General features: G+C 46.7%; 1 protein-coding gene and 1 long non-coding RNA gene across 5 annotated transcripts in view; one reads left to right on the top strand and one right to left on the bottom strand.

Moving 5' to 3' along the window:
• Nucleotides 1–18,317, top strand: part of ILF3 (interleukin enhancer binding factor 3) — a 52,428-nt gene that overhangs the window by 12,809 nt on the left and 21,302 nt on the right. For all 4 annotated transcript variants that reach the window (XM_078685260.1, XM_078685268.1, XM_078685277.1 and 1 more), the window contains exons 12-15: nt 16,408–16,557; nt 16,754–16,891; nt 17,412–17,591; nt 18,147–18,282. In XM_078685260.1, coding sequence (XP_078541386.1) covers nt 16,408–16,557; nt 16,754–16,891; nt 17,412–17,591; nt 18,147–18,282 — 604 coding nt within the window. The remainder of the gene's footprint in view (nt 1–16,407; nt 16,558–16,753; nt 16,892–17,411; nt 17,592–18,146; nt 18,283–18,317) is intronic.
• LOC144826682 (uncharacterized) lies at nt 218–14,304 on the bottom strand. The gene is made up of 5 exons (XR_013609882.1): nt 13,165–14,304; nt 10,756–11,592; nt 10,338–10,707; nt 3,733–3,811; nt 218–1,309 (listed from the first exon to the last, which is right to left on the bottom strand). It is a non-coding gene; the product is annotated as an uncharacterized LOC144826682 (long non-coding RNA).

Genomic DNA, 18,317 nt, shown 5'->3' with positions numbered 1-18,317 from the left:
CTCACATGACTTAAATATACTGTTTTTTTGGTTCCCTAATTCCCCCCTTCTGCTGGTACGATCTGGTGAGATCTGACAGTGATGATACAAAGCTGCTCCTGGCTTTCAGAATACTTGGCTTCATGTGGTAGGCGAGACTACATCGATATTAAAGGAGTCCTGTACATTTAGAGACCGCTTCATAGTCTAGCTCTATCGCAGCCATGGACCAGTTTATGGCAGTGTTCCTGCGCTTACTACATGGCGAGTAAGTGTTGGGGGGGGGGGGGCATTGACCACTGGACCCGTGACTAGGTGGGAATGTGAGCGGGAATATGGATTTGTCCCTCTCAGGACATCATGGCCGGAATTGATAGAAGTGTCTCCACCGGTTAAACTGTTTTGATGTGAAACGTTGGGGGCATGGTAACTATAGCAAAACGCTATAAAGTTTACAGCTATCTGAAGAGTGCTTCACATCCACTTTGTATTCTGCTGGCGTGGTCTCTTGGTTGGCACCATTTCAGGCTATGCCAGTCGTGTGTAACTGGACCGCAGGTGCCACACATGTTGAAGGGTCGACTCGGGGGGGGTAGATATGTGGTCCTCGAAGGAGTGCTAGACCGTGTGCCCTACGCAAGCTATGTCCCAAATACTGGATTGCGTACCTTAATGTCCACTTAAACCTCTTCTCTTCTGACTAATGTGCAAGTCTAGTGTATGTGGGATAGACTTAATTTTACACACAAGATCTACTACTTTTTCAGGTGCCACACATTGGTTACCATGGGTAGCCTCCCACAATGGGCATGGGATAATCTGGTATTTATTTAATCTGTGGCGTTCACTTTTCCCTGAAAGTAAGAAATACTCGTTCCCTTTGGGGCTACCTACACTACACACATCGGCGTATTCTAATAGCATGGTTGCTGAGGTTAGAAGTGCCAATAGGTGCGATCCGTACCAGCACACAGGTGCTCTTACTATGCGACACTGCACCCCTACCCTAAGTAGAGGTGTAATTAAGTTGACCTTGTTGCTCGATAGGGTAGCGCTACCAATGGCCAGACCATAGTACAGAATAGATCAGAATTGGTGTATTCCCGACGTAACACCTTCCACAGCCTCCGCCTATTGAAGGAGAGGCTAGATGAGCATTCACTTATCTCCCTCGATGTCGAAAGCTTTCGCCACTGGAATTGGCACTGTTTAATGGCGGCCAAAGGTAGAATCAGCCCAGTGCCAGAATTATACCAGTGGGTGTTGTACATGCCTGTTCAAGGTCCCGGTAGCGACGGTGTGCTTTGCTTGGACTCCTGAAGTGCCGAGCCTAAGCAGGGGCAGGCCCGGTTCCAGGAATTTTAATTTGGGTGGGCCATGGGTGCATTTGGGTGGGCCACTGCCGTCTCGAATTGTCGCATATATGTCTGGGCAGGCCTGCGTCAGGGCCCTCCTGAATCTCTTCTTAGTCTTACAAGGCCCAGTAAAACGCACTCTTTTCCAAATCTCTTTCTAAATGTTATCACTCTCAAAAAGTGTTTTTTCCATGTAATGTTCCTTTGATGGGAAAGGGAGGTTTCGGAGGTGGGAGTATCAGGCAAGTGACACTTCTCGGGCTTCCTCTATACGAGCCTTCAGGGAGAATCCCTCTTCATTACTACCTCCACCTGACCCCTGACTCTGCAACACACTCCCTTACAGGCTTGATTATCCACTAGTCCTCTCCAGTGCACCTTATCTCACAGCTGACCCCAGCCCCATATCAGGCACCATCGGCTCCACTTTCATTTTTCCCTGGTAAAAACATTAGTAAAATCACCTTCAAACTTAAAACATTGAATATAGCAGTAAATATAATTAGCATGGACTTTTAAAGTATGTTCCACAGTAGCCCTTGTAACCCGAATGCTAATTAAATAAACAAAAACAGAAAGACCATGACAGGGGGGGAGGTGGACGCTTATGCAAAAGTATTTTTTGGCACTACACCAATAACCTGTTTCTCAGTAAATACCTTTACTACCACCGTCCCCAGCGGCCCTTATCACTCCCTAGCTCCCCCCACCACCCCATGACCTCTTCCTTGGATTCCCTCACTGCCAACCTCGACCAGTGCCCCTCATCCCTCCATGGCCCCCCTATTGACCTCATTGGATTCCCTCACTTTCACCCTCCAACCATGCCCCTCATCGCTCCATAGCCCCTCCCCCTATTGACCTCCTCCTCGGACTACCTCACTGCCACCCTCCACCAGTGTCCCTCATCTCTCTGTAGCCCCTCCCACCATGACCTCCTCCTCAGACTCCCTCACTGCCACCCTCCACCAGTGCCCCTCATCCCTCCATGGCCCCTCCTATTGACCTCTTCATTGGATTCCCTCACTGCCACCCTCCACCAGTGCCCTCATCTCTCCCTAGCTCCCATCACCCCATGACATCTTCCTCGGATTCCCTCACTGTCATCCTCCACCAGTGCCCCTCATCGCTCCATAGCCCCTCCCACTACCTCCTCCTCGGATTCCCTCACTGCCACCCTCCAACAGTGCCCCTCATCTTTACGTAGCCCCTCTCTCATATGCATTTCATTTGTTGTATAGCACTACTCATATCAGTGTAGTGTGTGTCAGTACTTTACATCACGCACACATTATAGAGACAATGAATCATACAAGTATGTAAATCAGTCTCCAGGAAATGTCACGTAAGCCAATGAGGATTACAAGGTATATGAATCACATGTCATCCCTACTGGTGGGCAGTATATTTTCAGAGGGTTTGGTCTGTGGAAACACAACCTTAGGATTTAAAGAGTATTCCATGGGGGTCAGCTTTACTGATAAAAATGTATATCTGCCCAAACATACTAATTTTGGCAACATTAGAATAATGAACGACTGGAGTTCTAATTAGATCACAAAAAAAGTGAAGCTCTAACTATACCATTAATGTTTGTATGCAGCTCTTTGGTGACAGTTCATTTGTCTCTGTCCTATGTTAGGATTGTATCTTCTGAACTGCAAGTAACACATGGATCTCTGTGACAAAGGCAGTAACCCACTGAGCTTCCACATAAAATACAGTTCATCTGCATTTAAAAAGTACTAACAGACAAATTATTGCTCTCCAGCAGGATCATTAATCACCAGCGTTATCTGGGCATTTTTTATTGTTTTATTGTTGTCCTGCATCGGCCGTGATAATGTGAAAAACTGTTCAAATGAAGCGCACGAAGTATGTGTGGTACTGGGCCTGGGCAGATTTTAAAAAGAAAAAAGTTTAGGAACACATTCTCTTACCTACTCCATTAGTGAAACATTGTATCACAGCCTGATGTGATAAGCCGCTGCAGGGGTCAAGAAAGGTGAATAGGAATAAAAAAAAAGTTTCTCCTGCACTGCATTGAAAAAGAAATATCCACACAGCAGAATAGGAGGCAAAGGTAGCCGTTGTTGCCTTTCGCCAGTGGAGATGAAGGGGTGAAAAAATAAACAAAGCCTCGTTCACATGTAAATGGTCTTTCAAAGACCTGCGAATTACTCGGGTGCGGCTGCGATAATCTCTTAAAACTGTCTGTGTGTTTGTGTATGCGCCCGGGAAGCTCTCTCAGCCCGGGCGCACACACACACACAGACACCCTTTGAGCCCAATGCCTTTGCTCACCTGCCTTCAAGCCCACACTGCGAGGGCCAAGGCTCCTGTTTGGGTGGGCCAGGCTCATGTTCGGGTGGGCCGGGCCCACCCGCTAGAACCGGGCCTGAGCAGGGGCACCAGGCAGGGATGTACCCTGTACAACCGACTATTTTTGCGCTACCAATGAGAGATCCCTGACATGCCTGACGACGTCGGAGGAGGTGGGCGCCCGGCGGTCGTGGAGGCAGAAGAGGCGTGGGACGTGGCGGACTGGCGGAGCGTGGGCGAGCGAGGGCTTCCCCGCCTGGCTGATCGCTGCGGGCTGAGTCCAGCGCATCCTGCCCTGCCTGGTGAGCTGTGTGCCTGGCTGCTTTCCTCCGCCTGCAGCCACTGTCGGGACACTGGAGGAAGCTGGCGCCTTGCTGTCGGGGGGGGCTCGCTGTCCCCCCCCCTCTTTGTTTCCCACCCCCAGCGGTATCATGAGCCCACCGACCGACAGCAAGGCAGACAGGTCGGCGCGGCCGGATCCAGCGTGGGCGAGCCGGGGCGTCTGCGCCCCCGGGGAGGCTCCCGTGGGAGGGAGGATCGCTCGCTTGTCGTGCGCTCACGTTTTTGATGTGCTGCACAATTAAAATACACAAGAGCAGAGGCGGCCCCCTTCGGCTCGGAGGTGAGCCTGTCGATCTGGGCGCCACTGCCACCGTGACCCTGGGAGCAGATCTGCAAACGCTGGCAAAGATCGTCTTTGCCCCTGAGGCTGGGACTGCAGAGCACATGCTGAAGCGAAGGCTGGAAAAGGTATTTACTTTGCCCCACTCGTTTTTGCTGGAAAAGGTACTTAATTTGCCCCACTCGTTTTTGTTTTGAAAAAAAAAAAAACTTTTGTTCAAAATGGCCGGGGCCATAAACTGAGCACTTAATCCCCTCCTGTACCACCTGAACCCACGAGGCCCCTCAGCAGCTCCATTTAAGATAACAAAAACTGAGAAGACTCCCCATGGCATGCAAGATCCTGAGCCAGCCGGAATAGAATCTGAAACTGCTCTGAAAACAGCAACAACTAAAAGAGGACTAATGATTCTATCCCCCCTACTTGGCGGCCATTTTTAGACTACTCTTTCTCTCGTTGGCGGCCATCATGGACTAGGGGTTCTGACTACTCTTTACTATCGGTGCCACAGACTTTACATAGCTCTGTATTTAAATCTGTGTGCTTAAGTGTCTGCCTTTTACTGCAGTATTATATTACTATTGGTATTTTTACACTTTATGTAACCTACACCCATTTTTCACTTTTCCTCACCGACAGTGCATTGATTGCTACCTCATATTCTACCGGTTGCTCACTAGTGTCATATTTGTTCATTGCAGTCATTTGTTTGCACCTATATTGGTTCCAGTAATTCATTAATATTTTATTCCTATTTGTATACTGTATAAGTTGTAAGCTGCACCCATCTCACTTTTATCCCTATTATTCACTGATCGCTACCTCATTTATTTCATTTAGTCTTGTAAGCTGCTCCCATCTCACTTTATCACTATGATGCACTGATTACTACCTCATTTATTTCATTTAGTCTTGTAAGCTGCACCCATTCACTTTCTATTCCTGGATTACACCGATGCTACCTCTTACATTCTGATGTGTCAATTTGGCTCCATTTAACTGATTGCTAACTCATATATTGTACATTTTGTAAGCTGCACCTGCGCACTGTTTGTTCCTGGATTGCACCGACTGCTACCTCTTATATTTTCTGCCTACTTTTGGCCACTCACTAGTGTCACTCCTGTGCTTTGTAACCAACGGTTGATAGTTGTTCTTTGCATATGTGTATTATCCCACACCCACCGTTACAGCCATCCTAACATGGATCTCATTGGCAAGCACACATATAGAATCAACTACCCTTCCACTCTCACCAAAAAAGCCGCTAAACGCTTTAAACACAACTTCATGAGGTCGCACCCTGAAACCCCCTTTGCCGACACCTACTTCTCACCGGGCAATGGAGCCCTGAACATTGATATCATCTTCCACACCTCACGCAGAGCTCAATGGAGAAAAGCGTTCATAACCCTACTCACCGTCTCCACCACCAGGAAAACCGCTCATGGCCTAACTCTCTATCACACCTTCACAACTCTTCCCTGGCAGAACCACCATTACTATCTACAATAACAGGATTATCCTAATTCAATCCACAGACAAGAACCTGGAACTACTAGACAACCTGTTCAAAGAGCACCTTTCCAAGCTGCGGACCTCCACCCATAACTCCTCCAGCACTATCACTCCTGACGTCGCAGCCTCCACCCACAACCCTTCTAACATAGTTCAGCATCGGATCCACACGCACCTCACCTCTACCCCCAGCACCCTAGTCAATAGCCCACCTGCTGTTACCACCCCACGCTTCCCAAGCGCAGACACACATCTCTCCCCCTCATTACACTAGCCGCCCCTCTAACACTATCCCTTTGATCCCCACTCATACCACTCCCATTCCACTCTCCCCTGACATAACTCCCACCCACAACCTTACTAAAGCCACCTCCCCCTCCCTTACTTCCTGTGAACTCCTCTGCCTCTATCACCAGCGAGGGCAAACAGATATCACCCGCCTGGTGACAACCTCACATTCACTCAACAATTCATGGACACGATCACATCCAATGCCGGTTGGCAGACCATCCAAGTCTACCTGGGTGACTTTAATCTCCACTGGAACGATAACGCAGTGGTGAATAGTCTCAAAACTTTTATCAAAAGGGAGGGAAGAGGATTTAAGGTCCATTCAGTTCCCCTAGTTAGATACAAAGTTAATCAATAAAGGGAATGGACACTAGTGTCTACTAAACCATTGGTTCAACTATGACAACCCTCCTAGGCAACCTGATTCAGTCGATGCGGTATATCTTTTATCAGCCCCGTCAGGTGTCATGGCATATTCATAGGGTAGTCGAATAACGTGTGGTATGCCTGCCTCACCCGAGGCTACCTCTGGTCCAGGTAGAAGTGTCCAGAAATAATAGGGAGGGAAAACTTATTTTAAAAAACAGTGTGTCACCAGAAAAATTCTTTAATGAGAAGGTTGACACTGTTAATAAAAGTTGTCGATATATATGTAGTCGGGTAACTAGATTACCATATATCTATGTATATATGGATGCGTCAACATGTTTCAGCTCTTTGGGCCCAGCCGGGTCTGTAGAGCTTTCGTCAGGACAAAAAGACAAAAAACATACAAAGAAGGTACTCATACAACTTGTGTAGGTTCCTATAGCTATTATAGCATTTCTTATTTAGTCACCTTAATAGGTTCTCTTAGAAGCTTCAACAGGGATAAAGAGTCGCTAGACGTGGTCTTTGCCACGAGGACCAGCTTTCAGTCCCTGTGCTGACTCTGCCCCTGGTTACGTAACCTATTAAGGTGACTAAATAAGAAATGCTATAATAGCTTAAGGAACCTACACAAGTTGTGTGAGTACCTTATTTGTATGTTTTTTTGTCTTTTTGTCCTGATGAAAGCTCTACAGAACCGGCTGGGCCCAAAGAGCTGAAACATGTTGACGCATCCATATATACATAGATATATGGTAATCTAGTTACCCGACTACATATATATATCGACAACTTTTATTAACAGTGTCAACCTTCTCATTAAATAATTTTTCTGGTGACACACTGTTTTTTAAAATAAGTTTTCCCTCCCTATTATTTCTGGACACTTCTACCTGGACCAGAGGTAGCCTCGGGTGAGGCAGGCATACCACACGTTATTTGACTACCCTATGAATATGCCATGACACCTGACGGGGCGGATAAAAGATATATTGCATCGACTGAATCAGGTTGCCTATGAGGGTTGTCATAGTTGAACCAATGGTAGACACTAGTGTCCATTCCCTTTATTGATTACCTTAGTCTCAAAACTTTCCTTAATGCGCTTGACCTCACCCAAATATGCGATAGACCGACACACGACACAGGCTCGATACTCGATCTCATCATCGCCGAAGAGGACTCTACCCAACTGGAGGCGATCCAACCCTGTGACTGGTCAGACCACCACATTATCACCTTTATCAACGAAAAAGTTTAAATTAACCCGGCTCAACCTACCAAATCCAAGACCTGGAAAAGGGACATGAAGAATCTTAACCCCAATACCCTGCCTCCCCACATCGGCAGTCTCCTCCTTCCCCCTTCAGGTGCCTCGGATGTTCTATCACTGACCAATCACTAACTTGACTCTATGAATTCAATAGTCAACGAAGTCGCCCCATTGCAACTGAAGAGTCTCCACCAAGATCTCTAACCCTTGGTATGACGGCAGACTCAATGATGACAGGTGCGCTATGCGAATGGCAGAGCGCACCTGGAGATCTGACCCCTCATCACTGCATCTCAAAACGCGTAAGAACAAGAGAAATGCCTACTTTAGGAAAATAAAGCGCGCAAAGTCTGACTTCTTTAGCCGCCAGCTGGACCAAGCTAAAAACAGGCCAAAAAAGCTGTTCGAACTAATCAACTCAAACAGACACAACCCTTACAATCAAACAGCACAACAAGCGACCCCCCACACTGTGACGCCTTCTCTGCTTTCTTTAAGCTAAAGACCGACAACATAAGAAATGACCTCATCATGGATGTAAGCCGATTCCCCAGCCACACCAGAATGTCTTAACACTCAACCTAAAAATCATGCATCATGGTTGTCCTTCGACACCTACTCGGAAGAAGCAATACACAAACTGCTCTGCACCTTGAAGCCCTCTAATCACCTCATAGACCCCCTACCTGCTAATGCTGTAAAAGACTTCATCCCCCTGCTCCTCCCACTTTGGACCAAAATCAACAGCTCCCTTCAACGTCTCATCCCAGACTCCCTCAAGGTGGGGCAAGTCACGCCTATACTCAAGAAACCTACAGCTGACCCGTCTGACCTGAACAATCCGCCCTATCACCAATATCCCCACCCTGGCCAAACTGCTGGAAAAATGTGTCCAACTCCAACTAACAAAACACATTGACCAATTTGACCTCCTCAACCCTCATCAATCAGGCTTCCGAGCGAAACATAGCACGGAAACAGCTATGACACACATAATTGACGCCCTCAATCCTTGATCGCAATGAGTCCTGCCTCATCCTTCTTGACCTCTCTTCAGCATTTGACACGGTCAAACACGAGAACTTACTGGAGCTGCTAAGCACTAGAATGGGTCTATCGGGAACTGTTCTCAAATGGTTTACTTCCTTCATAACCGGTCTCAGAAGTTCAAGATAGACAATGTGCTATCTACACCTGTGCCAGCAGATCTAGGTGTTCCACAAGGATCTTCCCTCTCCCCCACACTGTTCAACCTCGTCATGGAACCGCTCGCCGCCTTGCTCCAAGCATCCAATGTTCAATTCCATATGTACGCCGATGACACAACTTTACCTAAAGCTACGATCCCCGGAAGATATCAAACTTCTGAATTCCACACTTAATAACACTCAATCTTGGTTGGCCGATAATCACCTCAAACTAAATGCTCTGAAAACAGAGTTCCTACTCATCTCACCTCCGGCGAAAATTACCACCACCCAAACCTGGCTCAATAACCTAACAGCACTCCATGTCCAACCTACCATCGTGGATTCTGCGAAATCCTTAGGCATCACACTCGACGCCAAGCTCAACATGCAACAGCACGTTAGCAATGCCACAAAAGGAGCTAATTTCCAAATCGACACACTGAGGAAACTTAAACCCTTCCTCCCAGCCAAAGACTTCCAAACTGCTGTACAAGCTTTAGTCCTCCCTCGCATAGACTATGGAATTGTGGCCCTCAGCGGACTCCCGCTATCCACAACAGCACCCCTAAGAGCCTCCCTGAACGCTGCCGCGAGACTCATTACTGGCTCAAGAAAACATTTGCATATATCCCCAGACTTAAAATCTCTAAAATGTCTGCCTTTTGAAGCCAGAATACAGCTAAAAATTGCCGTTATGACACATTCGGCCGTGCACCACAAGGCACCCAACTACCTCGCTCAAAAGTTGTCTATATCAGGAGGTTCGAGATCCAATAGAAGTACAAAAAATCTACTCCTGAAACCTCGTAGATTCCGGAAAGAAAAAACATACAAACGCTCCTTCTCAGGAATGGCACACAGGATCTGGAATGCGCTCCCTCCTGAAACCAGGCTTATCTCCTCCACTGCACTCTTCACGAAAGAGGTGAAACCCATCCTTCTGGCCAAGATCTCCTGAACTTTATAGGTGTTGGATCAGAGACTGCATCGCTTTGTATTATTGATCACCTGATTGTCTCTTGGCACTATATTCTTACTTGATTGTGACACTATTATGCTACTCTCCTACTACCGACCAATATATGATGCACTTTAGTTTGTTGAATCACCCTCCCGATGCCCCCACCCCGTGTTCTCTCTATCCTAAGAAATTGGTATAAGCCATCCCTACATCCAAAGTTTACCTGAACTCTATTGTAGCGGGATCAATGACTTGCGCCGTCTTATATTACTTGTTACCTGATTGTATATCGGTATGTTTTCTGTACATAACTGTTATCCTATTATGTTAGTGACTATTATACTGCTCCCATTATTTCTGTTCAGTCCTGTTGCCCCTACCCCTGTCTGTGAAGTGCTCTGATATCTGTAAAGATCTTGTTCGCGCTATATAAAACTTTGAATAAATAAATAAATGCCTCCTCATGGCCCCAAATAGGGCAACAATTGGCATTTAATATCACTGTCAATGCCCTGATATACTTCATAATAGCAGTCTGCCCTTACCGCACTAGCAAAGTTTAAATCTGTATCAGGACTGCAAATTAAGTGGGACCATCCTGTTTATTCCCTTTCATTAATATATATTAGACAACAAGTAGACTTCTCCAATCAGAACCGGCTTAAGCTTGTGACTTGACTACCTGGGGGTCCACATTTTCCATGACTAAAAGCATCTAATAGATGGTAACCTAGGCACAGTATTGACGTCCTGTGGCCAGCTCTACCCTTTTTTACGATCGAGCTCGTAGCAGTGACCAAAATACTTATACTTCCCAGATTACTGACCTATTGTGCCGCCCCTTGTGTTGAACAGATCCTCCTTCAGAAATTTACAATCTGCTTATATTTTGGTATACGGTAAAGTTCGCTAGCTGGTGGCGACTGGGAAGTAAAAAGCATGCTAATAGAAAGTGAGGATTAGGCGCCCCAATTCACTTTGTTACACCACTATCCAACACCAGAGGCCTACCAGGTGATTGGCAATGCCACAGGCCCTGGAAAAGTTAGACATTTGTTCACACCATGGCGAGCATCCCTTGTCACTGGCTAATGAGCACGGATAAAGTGCCAGAGGGGAACCATACACGGCGAGTGCCAAAATGATGCTAGCGATAAAATGTGCTCAAGAAAATCTGATTTGCCAAATTGTATTCTGTTTACTGTAATTTTAGAAAAACCTGTAGAGGAATAAAGATGAGGGCAGATCAGAGAAGCGTCGTAAGTGTGTGCGTAACATTGGTCCGCAGATGTTTGGGCAGCCGAGAGATGGCAATGGAGCATTGGAACTTTTTTTGGGGTTTGGTAAATCTCGATTTGCTTTTATAATTTACACATGAGCATGTGTTGACTTTACAGCGAGTGGCAGCAGTGCCTGACAAAGAAGCTAATTGTTCCTATGCAGTTATGGAACAGTGTAGAAAAACGAGGCATTAACTTTGACGCCTGCACAAGTAATGGGTCTACATTTGTATGTCACTGGGAACCAAACACCCCATTGTAGCGCTTAACTCTGAGGGTAGCATTGCAGAGCAAACCAAGGCTTACTCAAGGGAGGTGGTGTGGGCCAGTAATCGCTGTTTACAGGTACGCAGAAAAAACACAATTGATCTGTCCAGTCTGTGCTTTTTCTTTATAAAGGAAGAGTACATTTATTACACACACTACTCAATACTGTACATCAGTGGTTCACAAACTTTTCACTCCTAAGGACCCCCATTGAGTCACCACTGGAAGCCGGGGACCCCCAAGCAATTTGTATGAGTTAAATTTCAAATATTAAAACAGTAAATAAAAAAAACCACACGTGTGCACACAAATCAAATACTCAAAGTACTAAGGATTTTGGGGCCAGATGTACGACCATTTTATTTAGCGCCTCGCAATTGGCGGCCCGTTGCGAGTGGCAAATTATGAGTCGCTAAATGAAATGTACAACAGTGTGTCTAACACTGTTTGGGAATGCCAGCCCTCCCAGGGATGGTGGCCTGCTGGGCTCGGCAGACCACCATGTCTGGGACTGCTTTTAAATAAATCAGTTAAAAAAAAAATGCAGCCTGTTTTCCATGCATTTTAAAATAAAAAAAATTAACGTTTTCGTTTCAATTTTGAAGGGCAGGCAGTGGTCCCTGGGACCACTGCCTGCCCTTAAAAAATAAATTTGCATGCATTTGCAAAAGGGAAGGGGTCGCCTGGGCACCCCTTCCCATTTGCGAATGCATTACTTATCTACTTGAAGTAGGTGATAATTGCGGGTGTTTTGCAACCGCAATTGCAGTTGCAAAACATTTGTACATGGTTTTGAGACTCGCTATTTGGAAGGGAGTGCCCCTTCCAAATAGCAAGTTGCAAAACCTATTTAGCAAGTCGCAAAAAAAATTGCGACTTGCGAAATAGGCTATGTACATGGCCCAATAGGTTTTCGCATGCGCAAACGGGTTCGCAAACCCGTTTGCACATATAAAAAAAGGGTCGCATATCTGGCCCGTAGTATTTTATGTCACAAGTATTTCCATTGTTTCATAGCATCTCTCATACCATTGTAGGATGTCAGAGCACTTTACATCACACACATATAGAGACCATGAATCATACATGTAAATCCCTGTATAGAAAACGTTACATAAGGTAAAGGGGACTACAAAGTGTAGTATTCACATGTCATTCATACTGGTAGACATTTTTAAAGAGTGCTTGGTCTAGAAAAGCACAAACTCAGGATTCAGAACATAACACAGTGGCTAGCACTGACTAACATAAAAAATTTATTTCCACCCAAAAATCTTTTTAGCAGCATCAGTATAATGAATGACTGGGAAAAAACATAAGTTACTAACAGGTACCATGCAGTTTGCAAGCAGCTGTTTGACAGTTTATAGGTCCCTCTGCTAGATTACGATTGTCTCTTATGAAGTGCACAGTAACGAAATAATCTCTGTGACAAAAGCAGTAATCGCGGACCATTGCACATAAAATATGCTTTTTCAAATGCATGTTACACATACTTTGCAGTAGGCACATTAACCATCTGTGCTACATTAGTTGTCAAAGCTGCCACTGAACAAAACTCTCCTCTCTCTACAGCAGGTACATTAATCACTGGCATTATCTTGACACTTTTATTGTTGCTTGAACTCTGCTTATTATTCAAAAAACTTTGCTGTGCTTTTGAAACTGCTGCCTACGGACCCCCTAGGAATGTGTCAGGGACCCCTGGGGGTCCACGGACCCCAGTTTGGGAAACACTGCTGTACATCAATTTGCAAATATACATAAGCTGATGGAATTACTACTTGACATTGTATATGATCCCCCCCGTCCCCCCTTGAGGCGGGGGGGGGGGTGGTCTAGTACCACAACTCACGTTTGAACATATCCTGCCTCCAGATGCCACGGGATGACCATAACTTGGATTGAGGGCCCTTTCCACTGACAACCACCCCAGTGGCTACCCACCCCTGTATTTCAACAAGCATTTATAATGGGAACTCCTGCCATAGTGACACAACCCTGACGTAGCACATCACACTGACCAGCATACACACTAAAATCACAGTGGCTGACCGTCTTCAATTAATGCAGTAGCAAGAATGCATGTCTAAGCATACCTTGGAATGAGGGATACTTTTGATATCTGGTAACCTTTACAATGCAAGTCAATCACAGCCCTTAAAAGGCATCAGTTATAATCACATGGCTACGCAATTACCATCAGGCACTCTGGTAAGGATGCTAGCAACCTATTTCCAGTTCTCTTATAACATCACATATTGTATTTGACCTCCAGTCCCCAAAAGGACCACGTTTACTTAAATGCACCTCCTTTTGCAATTACACCCTTTCACCCCCTAAGACTTGTCTCCTCTATGAGAATTCATATTAAGCATCTCCCAACTCAGTGTAGTTGTAACCATCGGCTCCCAGCGGAGGACCAAAAGTTTCGGCGATAAATAGGCTTGAAATCGTCCTAAAACCGAGGGGTGGCTCTAAGTCACCAGAGACTTAGGATGGAACTTTCCACTTCTGTGCTGGGGGAGTGTTCGATGCTCCTGCAGCTCCCCCTGCACCTTTGCATTCAAATGATGGTGACCCCATCTTCCTGGAGTCACCGCTCACTGAAAACTAGCTGGGTTTCTTAACAGAATAACCACACCCTGCCAGGCATTATGGGTCGCTTACTCTAGCGCAGTTATCCTCAAAGTACAGTCTGGGGGCTGCTTTCCGGCCCTTGGTATTTACATGTGGCCCACCTCGTGAACAGCAGCTCGAGCAATATTAGTTGCTGAATACTAATAATCAGATTGAACAAAAATATATAACCAGCAAGCATTTGTTAACCTGCTTGCCTGTTTATTTAATAGGTTTAGACCTTACACAATCCCTGACGCATCCAGACCCAATACCGCCACCCTGCTGGCATCAGTGCAGCCCTCGTTCACACCAGACCTTATTTTGTGGAGCCTGGGCAAATGTATGAGTACCAATGCTCATGGGTACTCCAACTTTCTGCTGGGTGCCAAATATACAGTGGTTTGTGACAGAGGGCCACACCCGTGGGGGGGGGGGGGGGGGGGGGGGGGGTCAGTAGGAGCGGTGCTAGAGTAAAAAAAAACCTGAGATCTAACAAGCCCCTGCAGTGGCGACACCTCCACAACCACCCCTTTAGTTTTTTTTAATTTAATTTCAGCATCTTACGCCTGGTCACTGACTGTATATTAAACACAAACGGGAAGCTTCCCAAAAGGCCCTTAAGTCAGCCGTGACATCGCTTTCGGTACAAAAGGGGGTGGTGATGGACGGAGCATCTGAACCAATCAAACACTCACACCCAGTCAAAAGATCTGGGTTTGATCCATCACTGTTCTTTAGCCCACTCTGCCACCCCAGTTCAGACATGGCTATATGCAAATCAGTCTGACCCTGTGCCTCATGGGAAAAGTCCAGCCCGAACTGCCAAGCCATGCCTTCCCTGGACCGGAAACAAGCTTCCGAGGACCGGTTTCTGGCATTACAGCCGTCTTCAGCCCGGCTTGCTTGACATCGCTTTCAGCTGACTTTTAAAGGGCCTTTTGGGACGATTCCCACGGGTGCAGTGTGTGACGTCACGGAGGCAGATAGAAGATTTCTGCAGGAGCATACGTAGTTAATACGTATTCACTAGATATGCTTCTGCAGACAGCCTCACTAGAAACTACAAGATTTGAGGTCTACCGGCCTCACGCCACACTGCACTTCCCCTGGGGGCCCGAGCACCCTGTGCACTGGTAAGTTGGAGAGCAGATCGGGGAGCCCACCTGCTTCTCTCGCTGGCCCTTCATTCTGGTCTTCCTGCTCCTGCAAGCAGACTTGGGCGGTTGGCTTGGGAAGGGGGGGGGCGTGAGTGTGACCCCACCTAATCGCCTACACTGGCACCCACCTTCACAGGGAGCACAACGGCGCTCCCCAACTTCCTCTTCGTCCGGGTCCAGGGATGCGATTTGGGCCCATGAGTCCTTTCACGGGGTAATGACTGTGCTCCCTGTCTTCATTTTCATCGGGCCCAGGGAGGGGCTCTTATATAGGTGTGCACACGTGTCTACATGTAAACAGTCCAGTGCCCTTTACCTTGGCTGCAACATTATCTCATAAGGCGGACAAGTTGGAACCCATATGAGGTCCATTTTATCATGAATTTGCAGGGGGGGGGAGGGGAGAGAGTCCCTGCTTATAAGGTTCTCCCACAGTAAAAGCTCAAATTCGGTTATCAGAAAGCAAAATATCTGCCTGCTCAGATGGTCAGAACCACCTTCTCACACACGGTAATAGTATAGATTGCATGGTGATGCAAGGGGTCATAGCATCCACGCTGTACATTAAGCTTAAAACAACTGTAAATCTACACGGTGGTGCAATTGGAATGTTTGGGTTGGGAAGTTGGTGGGCGGGTAAGTGACAGTGGCTAAGGGCAGGCGCAGTGTCGGGAGCGGGTGGTGGATTTAGGAAACCTCCATACGGGCGATGTGGGTGAGTACACTTTAAAATTAGTATATTCTGTTTGCTTGATTCCCTGATCTGACCATTTGGGGTTGATGTGCGTCGACCTTGAGAAACTGAAGAAATTGGCGAGCTAGCAATGTGCTTGTGGCGGCATGTATCAGTAGCTGCCATTAAATGTCTATTACCTAATGTCCTGCCGTCACTGCTTGCAATGGAAGGCTGGTGTGTGGGACAGATCCAATATCCTAACATCCGTTAGCATGCACTGTGCCACACAGCATAATTGAGCCATTGTTGAATGGTGACTATGAAGTCTCATGTTAAACTAGTTTATCCCTGTGCTTGTACAAAAATTAAAGGAACCGGTCTTATTGAAAGACAGGTTTGTTGACCCCCCCCCCCCCCCCTTCCCGAACGTCAGCGCCAATACCTGCCCCAAATAGCTTTATTTTTAACGCTACTGTTCAAAGAGCTATCCTTCTAAACTTGCCTTTAACTTTTATCGCACTTTAGGTTCTACAAGACATGGGTTTGCCTACTGGTGTGGAAGAAAAGGAAGAGGTCCCGGAGCCGGTAGAACCGAAGCCAAAAGTGATCGCTCCTCCTCCCGTTCCTGTGGTGGAAACTGCCCAAGCAGCGGAGTCTGATTCTCCTGATTCTGAGGTAGGCACCTTCGGATTCACTACAGTGTCTGCCTTCTGCCAGTGTCCGTACTTAAAAAAAAAAAAAATTAAAAAAAAAATACACCATTTTCGTTGCCGGCACTACCTTGTTTCTGTGGCTTGGCATGCACGTTCATTATAAGAAGCGTGTGATTGCTTATATGGAAGATAAGTTTGACATGTTACTGTTTTATTAGAATGCGAAAGCACAAGGACCAATCCTGACGAAGCATGGCAAGAACCCAGTGATGGAGCTCAACGAGAAGAGGCGTGGTTTGAAGTATGAGCTGGTAACGGAGATTGGTGGCAGTCACGACAAACGCTTTGTCATGGAGGTGAGGTGATGCCGCACAGAAGTATTCATTAACACGTGATCCTTTGCACCTGCGGTTAGGCAAGTGCTGGTATTGAGATTGAAGGGAAGGACATCATCTCTCCCCGTCATATTGTTTAGGAAAACTGCTAGTTCCATCCTGGCAGCCATGCATAGCTCATGGGCCTTGTGCTCGGGCATCTCCATGAGGACTACCCGTAGTGGTGTCCTTAAGCATCTACAGCACTGATTTGCACACACCCCGTGGTGCTGCTTCCAATAGAATTCTTCATTTCTGTCGTGGTCCATTGTGCAAGATTGTGATTAATTTCACTACATAGTTTAGCTCTGTCATTTTTGCTAATACTGCAATTTTAACCACTTTCCTGGGTTTTGCTAGTTTCCAGACTAGTCCCAGATGTTCTCATTTTTGAAATAACCAATGTGATATAAGGATTCGTGGGGCCTGGGGCAGAGTGTTCCCCGCAGTTAGTAGTTTCTCACAGTGAAATAAATTAATCTGTTGGCAATTTTCTCCTAAGGTGGAAGTGGATGGGCAGAAATTTCAAGGTGCTGGCTCAAACAAAAAGGTTGCAAAGGCGTATGCTGCACTTGCTGCTTTGGAGAAGCTCTTTCCTGACGCCCCCGTCCACAACGAACCTACCAAGAAGAAGAAACCTCCGATAATGGCTAGAGGGGGTGGTCCACCCAAGTTTGTGAAGGTATGCTGGAATGGCGGGTGGGGCAATTTTGAGGAGCTTTTCTCAAGTGTATTTGCTTTACCACGAGCTCGTGATTTACTGAGTGGTGCTAGCTTTTTGATCAATAGTGTTTCATTCCATACAGTCAGAAGCCCAGTCTGCTACAGGTCGCTCAGGTATTGTCCCGCTAAAACGAAAAATACTCCCATTTGTACCTCCGAGTTTAGGTGGAAGCTGACACTGCAAGCCCCTCTCCACCCCCATTTCGTGGAACATGCTGAAAACCGGTAGATTTTGGTTTCCACGTGTTGGTTATCTGCACACTGGTAGCTGCGCAGCGAAATTTACTTAAAAAGACCATGGCCTTGGTTGAGCCTGTAGTGCCCCTTTTCCCAGAACCGGGGGTGAGGCTGTTCATAAAATGCAAGCACGTAGGTGACTGAGGGGAGCGGGCGAGTCTTTTGCCGCACTTGAGGATAACAACCCTACTTCTGTTTACTTATTGCAGAGGGCAGACTATAAAGGTAGCCTGTTAGTGCTTGACTTATAGTTCTAACGTGCATCTCCTGTTTCCAGTCGCATCCAGGTTTTGGAATGGGGGGTGGAATGCATGAAGTGCCACCTCCACCCAACATGCGTGGCCGCGGAGGGAGAGGAGCTGGAAACCGCGGCCGAGGGCGAGGCAGAGGCGGCTACGGCGGGTTTAATGCTGGTGAGTACAGCTTTTCTGAGCTCTACTTAAGTGTG

This window comes from Lissotriton helveticus, chromosome 1_1, assembly GCF_964261635.1.
Source record: "Lissotriton helveticus chromosome 1_1, aLisHel1.1, whole genome shotgun sequence".
Lineage (NCBI taxonomy): Eukaryota > Metazoa > Chordata > Amphibia > Caudata > Salamandridae > Lissotriton > Lissotriton helveticus.
The sequence above is the reverse complement of the archived record's forward strand: the minus strand, read 5'-3'. Positions and strand labels throughout refer to the sequence as shown.